The sequence below is a fragment of the Sus scrofa genome, chromosome 10 (genome assembly GCF_054392235.1).
Source record: "Sus scrofa isolate SSC_HxYL_T2T_F1_AM1 chromosome 10, Sscrofa_HxYL_maternal_Yorkshire_Landrace_v2.0, whole genome shotgun sequence".
Classification (NCBI taxonomy): Eukaryota; Metazoa; Chordata; class Mammalia; order Artiodactyla; family Suidae; genus Sus; species Sus scrofa.
The window spans coordinates 35,977,176-35,995,416 of NC_139392.1; the positions used below are offsets into that span (position 1 = coordinate 35,977,176).

Below are 18,241 nucleotides of genomic sequence, written 5' to 3' on the forward strand. Positions count from 1 at the left end.
TTGTGTACAAGAGAGAAAAGGAAGAAGTTCAGAACCATGTAACATGACACCCAAGTCAGGGGTGCCATCTGTGGGCATGTGGTGTATCTAGACACCAGTGAAATGCAAGTCCGGCTGGCTTGATCTATGCCTTTAGCCCCATCTGCTGGATTATTAATGAAATACTAAAGTTTGTGACTGGGTATTCCAAATTGGCCATGCTGTAGGTTATTCTTTCTTGTCAAGAAAGTTCATAGAAATGGAATTTAACTATAGGTTTTGTACCGTGAATGAAGTGAGAATTCTAGGATAGTAAGTTTAAAATTAAATATAAACCTTGTTAGCCTAATACTATTCCTTATATCATTTCATCAGATATCAAGAATAAGTAACAACTAAAATTTCTAAAATTTTATTTTGAAAAAAGAAAAATTTTTGGACCAAAAAAAGCTACCACAGAATAATGCAGAAATTCCTTTTTGGCTACACTACTATGTGTTTAGGGTATTCCAGGATCAGGTTTGGTATTTGTTCTACTCAGGAATTTGCTTATTCTGGTGGGAGTCAGTGGGTTAAAGTAGCCCCAGTAAAACCACTAAATGAGAGAAGGAGTTCTCCAACGTAAAAAGATCCTGAGCAGATGAAAATATCCTGGCCTGCAGCCAGGAAAAGGAATATATAGCAGTGTATTGCTGAATGACACAAATGAATATTTAGAGGCAAAGTCGAAGAGTATGTCTTGGCATCTTCAGAAAATAGTAGCACAGATTTTGAGCTTGATTTTAAAAGATTTAGTCATTAGGTTTTTGTGAGAGTTTACAATGTTATAGGCAGCTATTTAAACCACAGGCATTTTGGAGTTTGTATATTATCTTGCTCAAGGGCATAACATACTATCTTTTTAGAGTGTACTGCTTTCTACTGTGCATATGTTAACTGTTATGTTTCTATAGAAATTTACTAAACAATGACATATAATAATCTGGGGAAATTTTTTTATAAGTCTGTGAAAGAGACGCTTTCTCTAGCATAGGAGGGCTTGATTTCAAACAGGAATCAAATTGGAAACCAAAATAAACTGATTCGAGAACTGAAGACTGCCAGGACTTCTTTGGAGCAAGATTCAGCCAAGAAAGAAGAGCAGTTGAAGGAGCAGTAGAAACCACTACAAGATGTTCAGAAAGAAAAGGTATTTTATTTTCTAACTAAATCTAGAATCTTCAGAGTTACAATGGCCATAGAGATCATCTAGTCAAACCTCTTAACCAGTAAAGGCATCACCTTATATTCAACAGCTAAGATGGGCATCAAGGTTATAAATAAGAGACTCTTGGTGACTGTAATTCTAATCCTAGGAGGTTATTCTTTACAGCTTCCTTGCCATTTCTTATTGCTCTTTTTAGTTATACAAAGGAGTCTGTTTTTTTATATCATAGACCCTTGGTTATTCAAAAAAAGATACTATAGCTCCTCAATTATTTCTCATATAACATGTTATCCTCTGGATATAGAAATCAGGTATGAAAGGTCTAGGAATAATTGAGTGTGTTAAGAATTCTTAATATTAATAACCAGCTTTTTTCTAAGAGGAAGTGTGGGTTTATTTTATATAAATGATGCTAAGTTATAAAGTTGAAAGTACTGGTTATATGACCAGTACACATAATGATCAGTTATATTTCTATATAAAAGATAAATGCAGATTCTAAGAAACATTTGATTTTTGGTTTCATAACTGAGATCATGTATTTCCATCAGTGGATAGAATATTCTTAAGTGTACAATTTATGAAGGTATTTGTGTGTGTGTGTGTGTGTGTGTGTGTGTGTGTGCGCACTTGTATGTATATCTGTTAATTGTGCAGTTCCTGGAAATTATCTTCAACTAAAAACTAGGGGGATGTTTTTGTGGGGATGGGACCGGTGAAGCTGGAATGAAATTTATGACTTATGCCACAAGTTTAGAAAATTCTGACAGAACTATAGTTTACAGGCCTTTAATTACAAGGGCATGAGATCATGCAGCTCTTGTTTTAGTTTTGGTTCTACTTCTAATAGATTATTGAACTTTTCTAAGCCTTTGTCCCTTTACCTATAAAATGAGGATTAAAAGGAGCTATGTGGTATAGAGATTAGATTAGACATATAGTTCTCCTCTTTAGGTGCCTTATGTAAAGATAGTGAGAGTAATAATATTAATAAGCATAAGAAGGTGTTTTAGCTCAAGTTTGGCCAGACACTATTTACTTTATAGTATTAACTATTTAGTCCTTATAACATTATTATTGTTCATATTGTATAAACAAGGACACAGGAACAAGAGAAGGTAGGTAATTTGCTCAAGTTAACTTAGGTTAAAGGGGAAGAGACAGTCATAAACAGTAGCAGTCATTTTTGTTAATTTTCAGTTAAGTAGTTAAAATTATTTTTTTAATAAGTTATTTTTCTATAGTCACTGAAAAAGAACTAGTAAATGAAAAATCTAAATTGGCAGAGATTGAGGAAATTAAATGTGGACAAGAAAAATAAATTGCTAAATTGAGTGAAGAACCTAAGTCTCACAAGCAAGAAAGCATAAAGATATGTGAAGATAATCATTGTTTTTCCTCTGTATTTTTTAGTGCTTGTTAAAAAAAAGTGTATATATATACACACACACACATTTATTTATTAAGAACATACTTTGTGGGAGTCCCCACCATAGCCCAGTGGGTTAGGAATCAAACTGCAATGGCTCGGGTTGCTGCAGAGGTGTCAGGTTTGATTCCAAGAGCAGTGGGAATTGCCTTGGCTTAGGTCACAACTGCAGCTCAGATTCAATCCCTGGCCTGGGAACTTCCATATGATGTGGGTGCAGCCATAAAAAGAAAAAAAAAAAACATACTTTATGCCAGGAACCATTGTTTTGTTATTTTTGACAAATATTCTTGCTCTCAGTGCTTTTGTGTTGCAGAATATCTATACATATATTGAAACTGTTACTTCTGTTTTCAGATGACTAAATAATGAGAAGTAACCCTAAAAATTTAGATTTTATTGAGATGCTAATCAAGAAAGCTATCAATTAAAAGAATTATGTGCGTTCCCATCATTGCCCAGTGGTTAACAAATCCAACTAGGAACCACGAGTTTGTGGGTTCAATCCCTGGCCTCGATCCGTCATTGCCGTGAGCTGTGGTGTAGGTCACAGATGTGGCTCAGATCCTGTGTTGCTGTGGCTGTGGTGCAGGTGGGTGGCTACAGCTCTGATTAGACCCCTGGCCTGGGAACCTCCATATGCTGCAGGAGTGGCCTTAGAAAAGGCAAAAAGACAAAAAATAAAAGAGTTATAGATAGCAAACTTCAAAATATCTAAGTTTAGAATTAAGATTTTAAGAGATTCTGTTTTTATAATTGTTTTTCTTCCTAAAATACTTAAATCTCTTTTTTTTTTGTTTGGGGCAAGGAGTAGCAAATTTGTTAGGACTGAGAAGATTGTGTAGTAGTGCCCCAAAGAACCATTTCACTGAAGGTGGAATTTAGGTGGTATATATACACAATGGAATACTACTCAGCCATAAAAACGAACGACATAATGCCATTGGCAGCAACATGGATGGAACTAGAGAATCTCATCCTGAGTGAAGTGAGCCAGAAAGACAAAGACAAATACCATATGACATCACTTATAACTGGAATCTAATATCCAGCACAAATGAACATCTCCTCAGAAAAGAAAATCATGGACTTGGAGAAGGGACTTGTGGCTGCCTGATGGGAGGGGGACGGAGTGGAAGGGATCGGGAGCTTGGGCTTATCAGACACAACTTAGAACAGATTTACAAGGAGATCCTGCTGAATAGCATTGAGAACTTTGTCTAGATACTCATGTTGCCACAGAAGAAAGGGTGGGGAAAAATGTAATTGTAATGTATACATGTAAGGATAACTTGATCCCCTTGCTGTACAGTGGGAAAAAAAGCAGATGAAAAAGGAAGAAGTTGAACTGAGGAAAGAATTTATGGAGAAGGGAGCTAAACTGGTCAGTAAGTTAATGGTGGGAGGTGTGTTTTTTTATTTTTTTTTTAAGGTACAGTTCATTCATAATCATGTGCCAATTGCTGCTGTACAGCAAAGTGACCCAGTCATCCATATATACACATTCCTCTTCCTGTAGTATCATCCATCATGTTCTATCCCAAGATTAGATATAGTTCCCTTTGCTGTACAGTACAATGGGAGGTTTTGTAATTGATTTTGTAAATTAATTCAGTGAGAGAGGATTTTTCTACTTAAAAGTTATAATTCAAGTGCTCAACTGACACTTTACTGTTCAATTTAAGACTGATGTGATTGACTTAAATAGCTGACATGTGATAGGAAATATAATTTTTGGCTTATGTAAGTGAAAGTTCAGTAGAACATAATTAAAAAAAAAAAAAAACCTTTTAGTGCCAGTAAAACAAACTAACCTCTAACTATGTAGTCTGCGGTAGATGGCATGAACGTTAGTTATATTGAACTCATTTTTTTGGTCACAGTGAATGCTGATAAGGGGAAGTGGAGATTTCAGTTGGGAATTGTGATGACCAATTGTGTGACCAAAAGTCTACTTTCCCCTCCCTAACTTGCGTGTGCCAAATGGGAAGCATCTGGCTTTCCTCTAGTGAATGAGGTCCAAATAGCCCCAGATAACTTGACTGTGGAATGTTTTCATTGAATTGCAATTTCAGGTTCACACAGTGATTTGAAGTATTGTGTTTTTGGCATGTTGATGGAGACCAAGGGATGCATGTGTAATTTAAGACATAAGAAAAGTCGAGCTTTATCTCCAGGGCACCTTGCTATCCCTGATTATGGTTATTCTTCTGCTGTAGTGGAAAAAAGGAAAATCTTAAATTGATTTACTTCAGCTTGATTTTATAAGAAACCTGCTGAACATCATTTCAGCATTGTGGCCTTTAAGCCAGTTCAAAATACACAGATATTTGTGGAATCCATTCTACTAGTGTCTTCTTTCCCAAAGAAGTAGTAGTAGTTATGCAGCTGGTATTTTAAATTCGACAAATTTATTTTTTTTACTTTATTTTTGTAATAGATTTTTTTTACTCACCGTTTTTCCTATTCTCAGCATTCTGAAAGAAAAGAAAAAGAAGTAGCAGTGCAGAAGCATGAGGAAAACTAGGCTAAACATACCATGCAGATAGCTGCATTAAATGAAAACCTGGGCACTGTAAAGAAGGAGTGGCAGTCCAGTCAGCAGTGAGTCAGTGAGCTCAAGAAGCAGATGGGGGAGTTCCCGTCGTGGCTCAGTGGTTAACGAATCTGACTAGGAACCATGAGGTTGTGGGTTCGATCCCTGGCCTTGCTCAGTGGGTTAAGCATCCGGCGTTGCCATGAGCTGTGGTGTAGGCCGCAAATGCAGCTGGGATCCCCCGTTGCTGTGGCTTTGGCCCTCCATATGCTGCGAGGTGTGGCTCTAGAAAAGAAAAAAAAAAAAAAAAAAAAAAGCAGATGGATGACTTACAGGGAAAAATCATGGTATTGGAAGCAACAGTTCAGAATAATCATGATGAAAGAAGGGCACTACCAGAAAGGTGACTGATGTCTAATAAAAATAATTTATTTCCATTCTAAGTGATAAAGACTTACATATTGCACATTGAAAAAAACTGAAGTCTTGAGAATAGTGCTCCAACAGGTATTTAAGTAGCCATTTAGAAACTACTCATTACAACAGATGGTTGAAATTCATGTATTATGCTTCAGACTGCTAAAGTAGTTCATTATCTGTGTTGGGGGGTCTTTAATTATTTTTTTAATGTTTTTGTGATTTGTTCTAGGTGTCTTAAAGGAGAAGGTAAAATAGAAAAGCTTCAAACCAAAGTACTAGAGTTGCAAAGAAAGCTGGATAATAAAACTGCAGCAGTGCAGGAGCTGGGCAAAGAGAATCAGTCCCTTCAGGTAAGTCGCCTGGTGATGTGCAGCAGTTTTTTAGTCTAGAATTTACCTCTTAGTAAAAAGCATATTTTGAACATTAAAAAATCTCATATATACATACTTTTAAATGGCTGCTGTCTGTGTAATAATATTGTAGGTGTTATGGGTAATTAAATACAAGATTTAAAGACTTCAGGGATTCCAAGGATTATAGAGACATGTCATTCATGAATTGTCAGTATTAGGAGAAGTCAAGAACACAAAGGCATGAATGAGTTGCTGTGTGTTAAAGAAGTGATCTGAATATATATGCTTGGAGTCTCAAGGAAGGATTGCTCCCTAGGGTTAGAATAAATGGGAAATTACCAAAGGTTAGAAATTTCCAGTGCTTTTGAGAGATAAAATTTGCTTTGCTTTATTGTCATTCAGACTTAAGATTGTAGCACTTTTTGATAATGGAAGATGACCAAATTATTTCTGATTTTCAAAATGTTATCCATTTGAAAACTTGGGCACCAATCATTCTTAAAAGTGTGGAATATTATAATGTGCTGAAACTTTTTAAAATAGATCAGACCTACACAAACACTGAATAGAAAGTGGGCTAACGACAATGAAGTACAGAGCTGAAGCACCTGTGGGAAAGGCTTTTCAGTCACAGTGAGATGGGATTTTATTCCACAGTTGACTGTTTTAACCATCAGAATTGTCCTGCATTTGATAGACTTTAAAAGTTTTGCCATTTATTAACTTTAACTTATAACTATGTAGAACAATTAAATTTATGCAGTCTAGTTTCTGATTAGCATATATTTTAACTTTAAATTCATTTGTTGCCTTCCTACTGATTCACTTTCTAGAATAATCATTTTCTGAACCACAGCATCATTATTAAACTCATACATTTTATCATCATTGAGTTATTTTAAAGGAAGAAAAAGCAGAGATTAAAAAAATCATTTTAAATAATACCATCATGTGATGTTTCAAATTTATATTCTGATTGTAGAAATGATGCCTGAAATATTTGGCAAGTAGAAATAGTTTTTCACCTGATAGGACTGTTTTATTAACACTTTAAAAATGCCTCGCATGGTTTTTTGAAAATTCTAAGATCAATCTCATATTGAAATTTTTAGTGTAGTATATAACTAGTAAGCATTCAAATTAATCAAAGGATTAAATCAGCATTGAGATTTGTTATTAAATAAACCTTGAAATAGTATACTTTCAAAGTGCAGTTGGCCTATTCTTGTAGTCTCATAATTTTGATGTAGTTGTTATGCTTGAAAATGTTTATTTTTTTGTTGTTGTTTACAGCATCACTGCAGACAATGTGGAAATATCTTCTGTGCTGAGTGTTCAGCCAAAAATGCCTTAACTCCTTCTTCTAAGAAGCCTGTTTGTATCTTTGATGCATGTTTCAGTGACTTCCAAGGATAATGGGTTGTCACAACTTCAGAGTAATAATACACTAACATTCAATTTTTAATAAATGCACTTCATAGAGGTCTTGGACTACTACTATTTGATTTGGACAGTGGTTGCAATACTAAACCAAATTAGAATTTATATCTTTTGGAATGTTATCAAGTAAAACTCTTCTATTTTTGTGAGACTTGGGCTCATCTTTCATCACGTTTTTCTGTTTCACCCTGGAACAGCTTACACGCCAAGTTTAGAATTAGCCAATGAAATATAAATAAACTTTGGATGGAAAATAGGAATGTATTTTTTAATTATAATTTCATTGTTCACAAATGACACAACTACATTTCCATAGCTTACTTCTCCCAAATTTACAGAAAGGTACGTGAGTACTGTTACCATATAATATGTGCCGCACAATGACACATATTTTCTTTGTGAAGTTTGGCATAGAACTATAAAGCTTTCTTTTTTCTTATATAATCTGTATGCTGCCTTATTTGAGTGACTGCTCTCTGATTGCGTTTTCCTCAGTCCTAGTTCTTTCTCTTCTTTTTTTTTTCTCTTCTTTTTTCTTCCCTTTCCTTCCTTTCTTTTTGGTTTAGAGAAGCTCGTTCAAAATTTCCTTTAACCTGGGTTTTGTGTTGCTGTATTCTTTAAGTTTTCGTTTGTTGGGAAAAATTTTTATTTCCCCTTCTATTTTAAATGATATTCTTGCTGGATAGAGTATTCTAGATTGCATATTTTTTCCTTTTAGCACTTTAAATATCTCTTGCCATTCCCTCCTGGCCTGTAGTGTTTCTGTAGAGATATCAGCTGATATTCTTATGGGGGTTCCCTTGTGGGTAACATTCTGTTTTTCTCTTGCTGCCTTTAGGATCCTCTCTTTATCACTAACTTTTGCCATCTTTATTATGATGTGTGTTGGTGTGGGTCTGTTTGGGTTCAGTTTGTTTGGGGCCCTCTGTGCTTCTTGTATCTTGGACCCAGTATCCTTTAGATTTGGGAAGTTTCCATCGATAATTTCTTCAAATATATTTTCCATCCCCTTATCTTTTTCTACTCCTTCTGGAATTCCTATTATGCGTAGATTGGCCAGCTTTCTATTATCCCATAGGTCTCTTATATTGCTTTCCAGTTTTTTGATTCGGTTTTCTGTCTGTTGACCGGATTGAGTGATTTCCATTATTCTATCTTCCATATCACTGATTTGTTCTTCTGCATTATTCATTCTGGTTTTTACTGCCGTTAGTTCAGTTTGCGTCTCTGCAAATGAATGTTCTAGTTTCTCTTGGCTCCTCCTTATATTTTCTAGTTCCTTTCTGAGGGTATCTGCGTTACTGTTCATATCTTCTCTTAATTCCTTCAGTATTTTCCCTATTTCTCTTTTGAACTCCAGGTCTGTCAGACTGCAGAGATCTGTTTCATTGTTGACTGTTTGAGGTGAGTTCTCCTGTTGGTTTGACTGGGGGTGGTTTCTCAGCTTCTTCATCTTGCTTGTTGTTTTCTTTTTCCTGGTGGAGTTGTACCCTCAGTGGCCGGGCAGTGTTTGCCTTGTCACTGCCGTGGAATATTTTCTGAGGGCTGGTGATGGTATGCAGCTGATCCTCTAGAGCTTGGCACCCCCTGGGGCCTTGGGCGGGTAGCAGGGCCGCTGGAAATCCAAGAGGCTCCTCCCCAGGGCAGCCCGACTCCGAAAAACCATCTGAGAATTAGGCAGACTTATTCACAGCCTGGCTAGGCTTGTTCTAGCTTTTCTGGGCTGCAGGCCTTTTCTCGGGGGCTGGTGGTGATTGGTGCTGCTCTGCGGAAGTGTAGCCCCTCCAAAGGGCAAGCAGGCCTGTGCAGGGACAGCCCCTGTGGTGGTAGGCTTCAGGCAATTGTTGAGGCCAGCCCTCCTGGATGGCAGGTAGCCCCAGGTCCAGCGAGAGCATAGGGGGTGGTGGGGGTGGGGGGGAAGCACTGGGAAGCACAGCTTTCTGCTAGCTAGTGGGCCTGTAAGCTTGCTGTGGTGTGGGGGGTATTCTATGGGGACCCACCCCTTCTTTTCTCCCCTCCCCAGCACGGGCGCAGACCAGGCTCTTCTCCCAGGTTCCCTCTGATGCAGCTTTCCACTTCCCCGCCCCTAGAGTATTGCTCCCTCCCTCTGCCACAGTTTTGTTTTCTAGTCTCCCAGGCAGTCTCTGCCCGGTCAAAAAGTTTCTAGACTTCCAAGCAGTTTCCGCTCCGCCCTGCCCCCCCAGCCCTGGGACTAACCTCTGGAGCCGAGGTCTTGGTGCCCAGCCCCCACCCAGGCGTCTCAATTTTTGGTGACTGTGCCCATAGTTCAGATGGTCCGTTCGGTTCTTGATCGGCTTTTCCGTACTCTGACTTACTGCTATTCTCTTCTCTGCATCTGGAGATTTCTCTGGTTCGTTTGATCTTCCCCCCGTGGAGGTGACTTTCCAGCGTGCGGGATCCCTTTCTCCTCCTCAGTTCCCTTTCGGGAGCGCCCATCCCGCTCGGATTCACCTTCTCTCACTCTCCTCTTTTCTCCCGATCTGCCCAGTAATGTCACGAACTTCTTGCCGTTACTGGAGTTTAGGTTCCTCTGCCAGCGATTGGTTGCTGTTCTGTGCAAGTCATTTATTCTGTAGATGTGCTTTTTTTGTTGTGTTTGTGGGAAAGGGTGAGCGTGTCCCCCTACTCCTCTGCCATCTTGTCCTCTCTCCCCCATAATTTCTACTAATCTGTCCTCCACCTCGTTTATTCATTCTTCTGCCTCCTGTATCCTGCTGTTAGCTGCTCCTCGTGAATTTTTTATTTCAGTTGTTGTATTTTGCATCTCTTCTTGTTTGAGTTTTATATCTTGTATCTCTTTGCTCAGTGTTTCCTGTTAACTACCCATCTTTGCCTCCAGTTTATTTCCAATGTCTTGCATCATCTTCAGCATCAACCGTCTAAAGTTTTTTCCTAGAGGCTGAGACTCTCCTCATCACTTAGCTGATATTCTGGGGGTTTTCCTTTCTCCCTCATCAGAGTTATAGTTCTCTGTCTTTTCATTTTTATAGGTTTTTGGTGCAGTGACCTTTTGACAGGGAATAGAATTGTAGCCTCTGTTCCTTCTGGTGTCTGCCCCCCTTGTGGCTGAGGTTGGTATGGAGCCTTGCTGTAGGCTTCCTGATGGGAAGGGCTGATGCCTGCCCACCGGTTCGTGGGGCTGATTCTGATTCTCCTCCCTCTAGTGGGTGGGGCTTTGTCTCTGGATGGGATTAGAGGTGTCTGTGTGCCTGAGGGTTCTTTAGGCAGCTTGTTTACTGAGGGATGGGGCTGTGATCCTACCTGGATTGCTGTTTGCCCTGGGGCTTCTCAGCACTGACTGGTGGGGCCAGATTTTGCCAAAATGGCCACCCTCCAGAGAAAGGCATGCTGCTGAATATTCCTGAGAGCTTTGTTCCCAATGTCCCTCCCTCGCAACAAGCCACATTCACCCCTGTTTTCCCAGGATGTTCTCCAAGAACTGCATTCAGTTTTGACCAGATTCCTATGGAGACTTTGCTTTGCCCTGGGACTCGGTGCACGTGAAAGTCTGTGTGCGCCTTTTAAGAGTGGGGTCTCCTTTTCCCCCAGTCCCGTGGAGTTCCTGCACACATGCCCCACTGGCCTTCAATGCCAGATGCTCTGGGGCTCTTTCTCCCAGTGCCAGATCCCTGCATGTGAGGATTTGATGTGGGGCTCAGAACTCTCACTCCTGTAGGTCTCTGTGAACCAGTTAGTTTCCAGTCTGGGGGGCTTCCCACCTGGGAGGTATGGGGTTGTTTGTATCACAAAATCATCCCTCCTACCTCTTGATGTGGCCTCCTCTTTCTCTTCCGGAGTAGGATGTCTTTTTGAAGGTTTCTGGTCCATTTGGGTGAAGATTGATCAGCCTTTAGTCGTGACTTTTGTTGTTTTTAGGAGAGAAGTTGAGCTCCAGTCCTCTTCCGCCATCTTAATCCCATCTCCTACATCCAACTTTCAAAAACCTGAAATGTGCCCATGACATCACTACCATGGACACTTACTGCACCACAGACAATGCATGTCTGTATTACTAATTTGCCTGCAAAAACTCCAGACTGGATTCTTGGCTGCATTGTTGAAAGAAAGAAAATAGCCGTTAACAGTGATTTCCCAAACAGAATGGTTTTACTCTTTGGGAAGATAAAACCCTTTGACTCAGTTCCTGCGGTGATTTACTAACATGCCTTTGGTGTGCCTGTTGGTCCTAGGTGGAGTGGGGAACACACACCTCGTTCCTGTCTTCAAGCAACCTAGGATCTATTCTGCAGACAAAACATGGATCCATCCAAAAGGTAAGTCACAAGTAATGATGGTGTGTTGTGAATTTCTGCAAGGAGTGGAAGAGCCCACAGAGTTCTCAGCTTAAGACTCAGTTGTCTTCCCAGCTCTCTGAAGTCTTTCCTCACAGCAGCCCAGACACCCTGTGATGATCTCTGCCCTGACCATTCTCATTCACGTTCATTGGACTGTCCCCAGGTTTAACAGATAAGAACAAGATAGGCCCAGTTACATTGGCATTTCAGATAAACAACAGATATATTTTAAGTATACGGATGCCTCATGCAATATTTGAGACCTACTCAAAAGTATTCCATGTTTCCCTGAAATGCAGATGGATATATACCACATCTTTCTTGGCTCATCCTTCTGTAGATGCTTGGGTTGTTTTCTTGTCCTGGTGATTGTAACTCTGTTGTGATGAAATAGAGGTGCGTATGATCGTCAAGCGAGTGTTTTCGATAAATTGCCAGAAGTGGAATTGCTGGGTCACACTGTAGTTCTGATTTTAATTTTTTGAGCAGTCTCATGCTGTTTTCCACTGTGGCTGCACCAGTAATGTTCCTTTTTCTCCACATGCTCTCCAACATTTATTGCTTGTGTGTGTGTGTGTTTATAATAACCATTCTCTAAGGGATGAGGTTGAAACATTATTGTGGTTTTGGTTTGTAGTTCCATTAGTGTGGTTTAACCTCTTGTCATAAGCCTGTTGGCCATTTTCTGTTTTCTTTGGAAAATGTCTATTCAGATCCTCTGCCCCAGTTTTTTGTTTGTTTGTTTTTTGTTTGTTTTGTGCCACACCCAAGGCACACAGAAGTTCCCAGGTAAGGGACGGAACCAGCAGCGCCCCATGGCACCGTAGTAACAATAGCAGATTTTTTGTATTTTTGCCACGTTCTTGGGCCGCTCTTGGGGCATATGGAAGTTCCCAGGCTAGGGGTTGAATCGGAGCTCTAGCCGCTGGCCCACACCACAGCCACAGCAATGCCAGATCTGAGCCGTGTCTGCGACCTACACCACAGCTCACAGCAACGCCAGATCCTTAACCCACTGAGCAAGGCCAGGGATCAAACCCACGACCTCATGGTTCCTAGTCAGATCCGTTAACCACTGCGCCACAATGGGAACTCCATTCCGCTGGTTTAATTTTCCCTTTCTATCACTTGCCTTTGAGGTCAGAGCCAAGTGTAAGCAGACAGATGTCCATGTGCTTACCACCTATGTTTTCTCCTAGACATTGTATGGTTTCATTTCTTCCATTTGAGTCTTTAGTCCATTTTAATTTGGGGATGTGTTGTAAGGTAGGGGTCTCGTTCCATTCCTTGCATGTGCCTGTGCAGTTCTTCCAGCACCATTGATTGAAGAAACTGTCCCTTGTCCATTGTATGCTCTGTGGTCCTTTGTTGGAAATGACTTGTCTGTGTCTGTGTTGGTTTTCCTTCTGGGCTGTCAGTGTTGTTTCACTGGTCTGTCTGTTTTGTTTTTGTGCCAGTCCTGATCTGTTTTGCTATCTATAGCTTTGTAGTGTAGTTTGAAATCAGGAAATGTAATCCTTCCAGCTTTGCTGCTCTTTCTCAAGATGGTTGTAGCTGATGGGGATCTATTGTGGTTCCATACAAATTTTAGAAGGGTTTCTCCTAGGTCTGTGCAATGTGCAGTTGGGATTTTGGTGGAGAGTGCATTGAGTCTCTGTTGCTTTTGGTAATCTGGACATTTGAATGATGTGAATTCACTCATAAACATGAAATATCTTTCCATTAATTTGTGCCTTTAATTTCTTTCCTCAACAGCATATAGTTTAGAGTGTACAAGTCTTTACCTTGCCTGGTTAAATTTATCTCTAGGTACTTTAGTTTTTTCTTTTACTTTCATTTTATTTATTTTTATCTATTTATTTATTTATTTTATTTTATTATTATTATTATTATTTTTTTTTGCTATCTCTTTGGGCGGCTCCCACGGCATATGGAGGTTCCCAGGCTAGGGGTCGAATCGGAACTGTAGCCACCGGCCTATGCCAGAGCCACAGCAATGCGGGATTTGAGCCGCGGCTGCAATCTACACCACAGCTCATGGCAACGCCAGATCGTTAACCCACTGAGCAAGGGCAGGGACCAAACCTGCAACCTCATGGTTCCTAGTCAGATTCCTTAACCACTGGGCCTTGACGGGAACTCCTAGGTACTTTATTTTTGATGCAATCATAAATACGATTTTTTGGTTTGTTTCTGTTTTAAATCTTCTATGTCTTTGTTTAGTCTTTCTTGTAATGTGTTGATCTTTGCCTCCAGTTTTTGTCTGAGCTCTTGGATCCTCTTCACAATCATTATTCTAAAGTCATTTTGCATGGAGGTGGGTGTGGGGGTTGTCTTGTTCCTTCATCTGGTTCATATTTCTCTGCCTTCTCATTTTGTATGCTTTTTGCATGATCTCCTTTTTGTAGGTTAGAGGTGTGTAGCCTGTCTTGCTTCTAGTGTCTGCCTTCTTGTAGGTAAAATAGAGGCGTTTATGGCCAGCTTCCTGATGGGAGGGACAGGTGCCTGCCCACTGGTAGGTGGAGCTGAGCCTTGTCCCTCTAGGGGGTGGACCTTTGTCTGTGGGTGTGATGTGGAGCACTTTAGGTACCTGTTTGTTGATCAGTGGGTCTGTGTTCCCAGCCTGTTTGTTGTTTGGCCTGGGGCTTCTCAGCCCTAACTTGTGGGACCAGATTGTTCCAAAAGGGCCACCTCCAGGGGAGCTCATGCCAACAACTATTCCTGGGACCTCTGCCTAGACTGTCCTGCCCTACAGTGTTTCCCAGTCACCCCCTCCTTTCCCAGGAGACCCTCCATGATTGGCCAGGTCATTCTGACCCAGATTCTTCTTGAGTGCCTGCTTAGCCCTGGGACCCAGTGCACATGAAAGCCTGTGTGCACCCTCCAGGAGTGGAGTTTCTGTCTCCCCCAGTCCTGTGGAGCTCTTGCACACAAGCCTCACTGGCCTTCAATGTCATGTGTCCCAGGGGCTCCTCCTTCCCGTGCCAGACTCCCTGGCTTAGGCACCTGCTGTGGGGTTCAGAAGTCTCCTGTGGGAAAGCCTCTGAAATAGAGTTCTTTTCCAGTTTGTGGGCTGCCCATGCAGGGGGTATGGGATTACTTCTACCATGAATGAGCACCTCCTGCTGTCTCAGTGTGGCTCCTTATTGCCTTTGGGTGTAGGATATCTTGTTCTTGGTAGTTTCCAGTCTATTTTGTTGATGGTCATTCAGCACATAGTTGTAATTTTGGTGTTTTCATGAGAGGAGGGGAGCTTGAGTCCTCCTACTCTGCCATCTTGTCTATTTCTTTCTTTCTTTTTTTTTTTTTTTGTCTTTTTATCTGTTCTGTGGAGGTTCCCAGGCTAGGGGTCTAATCAGAGCTGTAGCTGTGGGCCTACACCAGAGCCACAGCAATTCAGGATCCTCAACCCACTGAGCGAGGCTAGGGATCGAACCCACAACAGCATGGTCCCTAGTCAGATGCGTTAACCACTGAGCCACAACAGGAACTCCGTGTCTGTTTCTCTTCTTGGGTTTTGTTTTGTTTTGTTTGTTTTTAGGGCTGCACTTGCAGCATGTACAAGTTTCCAGGTTAGGGGTTGAATCAGAGCTGTAGCTACCAGCCTACACCACAGCCACATGGGGTCTGAGCTGCATCTGCAACTACACCACAGCTCAAGGCAACACAGGATCCTTCACCCACTGAGCAAGGCCAGGGATTGAACCTGTGTCCTCATGGGTACTGTTGTGTTTTTTAACCATTGAACCATGACAGAAACGCCTGTTTCTCTTTTTGATGTTTTGTTATTATTGTATAGAAATGCCACTGATATGTACGTTGATTATGTAAACTGAAACATAACTGAATGTATTCATTCAAACAGTTTTTTGCTAGAGTATGTAGGATTTTCTATTATAGTATCATGTAATCGGCAAAAAGGACACTTTTACTTTTTTCATTTATGATTCAGATTCCTTTTATTTCTTTTTCTTGTCTAATTGTTAGTAGGACTTCAAATCCTATGTGGAATAAAAGGGGCAAGAGTGGGCATCCTTCTCTTGTTCATCATCTTAGAGGAGAAAAAGCGTTCAGCTTGTCACAGTTGAGTGGAATGTTAGCTGTAGGTTTGCAGTTGATGGCCTTTATTAAGTTGAGGTCCATTCCCTTTATACTTGCTTTGTTGAGACTTTAACATAAGTGGATGTAGAAGTTTATCTCATGGGTTTCTTTGCATCTATGGAAATAATCATATGGTTTTTACCCTTTTTGTTTTTCGGTTTTAGTTTTAGGAATGCACCCACATCATACAGAGGTTCCCAGGTTAGGGGTCTAATCAGAGCTAGAGCTGCAGGCCTACACCACAGCCAAGCAAGTTCTGTTTCCCTTCCCAGATGATGGAAGATTTTAGGCATTATTTCTTCCATTAATTTTTCTGTTCTGTTCTCTTTCTCTTCTTCTGGAACCACCCCTGTAATGCAAATGTTATTCTGCTTGATGGTATCCCATAGGTCCTTTAAAGTAGCCTAATTTTTTAAAAATTCTTTTTTCATTTTGCCTCTCTATCTGATTGAGTTCCATTGTTTTGTCAGGCAGGTCTCTGATTAATTCTCCTTCATCCAGTCTGCTGTCAAAGCCCTCGAGTGTGTTTTTCAGTTCATTAATAACTTCTCTTTGGTTCTTTCCTCTGCTTCCTGTCTCTTCATTGAAGATCTCTTTGTGTTCATTCCTTCTTCTGAGTTCAGTAAGCATCTTTATGTCCATGACTTCTGACTCTTTCTCAGGTCGATGGCTTATTTCCACTTCATTTTGTTCTTATTCTGTGATTTTGCCTTGTGTTTGTTTTGTTTTTTTTTTAGAAAGATATCCCTGTGTTTCATTTTGCCTAATTTTCTGTGTGTGTTTCCATGCATTAGGTCCATTTGCCATCTCTCCCAGTCTTGAAGGAGAGGATATACTTGGGAGCTGTCCTGTAGGGCCCAGAGGCGCCATCCCACTTGGCCACAAGAGCCAGGCACTCAAGGAGTGTCTCCTCTGTGGTCTGTGTGAACCCTCCTGTTGTGGTGGGGGCCCAGCTGTGATTCTCTTTGCTGGGAAGTGGGGAAGCACCGGTCTGGGACACAAGGTGCCTAGCTGCGGTGGGTGCGAAGCCCTGATTTTTTCATGTTCTCTCTGCTTGAAAGCCCTTGTGTCCTGATGTTTAATTTCGAACATAGTTCCTCCATTGTTCCAGAGCTGGCTTTTCTCCCATGTGGACTAAGGGGGGCGATCTAGGGCCCTGGTCCTCAGGAAGGCTTTGCAGCCTCTCTGGGTTGCTTTCTTCCCTTTCCCTTGCTTCAGACAGTGTTGCTACAGCCACAGCTGAGCAGCATGTCCACAACTGCCATACTTATACACACACCAGCCCTTGCCAAGCAGAAGTGTGGGAATGGGGTTCCTCTCAGTCAGCAGGAAGGGGAGGCTGTTTCTCAGAGCCCATTTCCCTCCTAGCCATGGAGATGCACCCGCGAATGAGCTCCAGTGCTGAGCAGGTCAGCTTCCTTTTCTCAGAGAGTCAGGGGGCTGTGTGTTCATGTTTTCCTCTGTGGGACTGAGTATGAAGGTGAAAAGTAGGATTTCTTTTTTTGTCTTTATGCTATTTCTTTGGGCCACTCCCACAGCATATGGAGGTTCACAGGCTAGGGGTCTCATCAGAGCTGTAGCCCCTGGCCTACGCCAGAGCCACAGCAGCACGGGATCCGAGGCACATCTGCAACCTACACCACAGCTCATGACAATGCCAGATCATTAACCCACTGAGCAAGGCCAGGGACCATACCCACAACCTCATGGTTCCTAGTCGGATTTGTTAACCACTGAGCCATGACGGGAACTCCTGAAGTTTGCTTTTTAAATAAATTTAAGTTAAATATGTGTCCCTTTGAAGAATTCATTCCTACTTACAGCAAAGTATGCCTAAGGGTCATGTTTAAAAACATGTTCCCTGAGAATTTTTCTACCTGTATAGAATCCAGTAGTAAAGAAAAGAAAAGGAATACCGCCATGAACTACCACATGAGGTAAAATGAGGTAGGATGTATTGTTTGATGAGAACCTCAGTAGTGTATCTTAATTGTGGAATTTCATCCAAAAAAAACAGAACCAAAACTCTCATAAGATTCAGCAAATCCATTGCTAGGGCTTCTGATGAAAACGAACATCCTAATTTGAAAAGATAGGAGCAGCTCTGTCCACTGAAGTGTCCCTTAGACTTTTTCTCTCACATAACTTCTTTTCACAACAGCGAGTGATAATGTGTAGACCAGCCAGGTCATGGCAGCAGCCTGTGTCCACTGAGGGATGAGTCAAGAAGATGTGGTGTCCATATGCAGTGCAGTGGTATTTGGCCAGAAAAGAGAGTGGCCTCTTGCCATTTGCTGCACCTTGGGTGAGCCTAGAAAGTATTATGCTGAAGGCCACAGTCAGACAAATCAGGATACTATGTGATGTCCCTGATTTGTGCAGTCTAATACCCAAAACCAATGATCAAACACACCAAAGAGTAACAGACTCATAGATACAGGGAGGAAAAGAGGACTCCCA

General features: G+C 41.1%; 1 protein-coding gene across 13 annotated transcripts in view; it reads left to right on the top strand.

Annotated features, from left to right (window-relative positions):
- Positions 1-18,241, top strand: part of LOC146398984 (uncharacterized) — an 87,863-nt gene that overhangs the window by 29,147 nt on the left and 40,475 nt on the right. For 9 of the 13 annotated variants that reach the window (XM_084980932.1, XM_084980943.1, XM_084980938.1 and 6 more), the window contains exons 6-8: positions 1,033-1,168; positions 5,801-5,921; positions 11,576-11,659. Coding sequence is in view for 4 of the 13 variants with exons in the window: in XM_084980929.1 (XP_084837055.1) it covers positions 7,312-7,360; positions 11,576-11,659 (133 nt within the window). In the remaining 9 variants the exon portion in view is untranslated. Of the gene's footprint in view, positions 1-1,032; positions 1,169-5,800; positions 5,922-7,217; positions 7,361-11,437; positions 11,660-18,241 lie in introns of those variants that run through there. The other 4 variants (XM_084980929.1, XM_084980927.1, XM_084980928.1 and 1 more) reach the window with 2 other exon arrangements.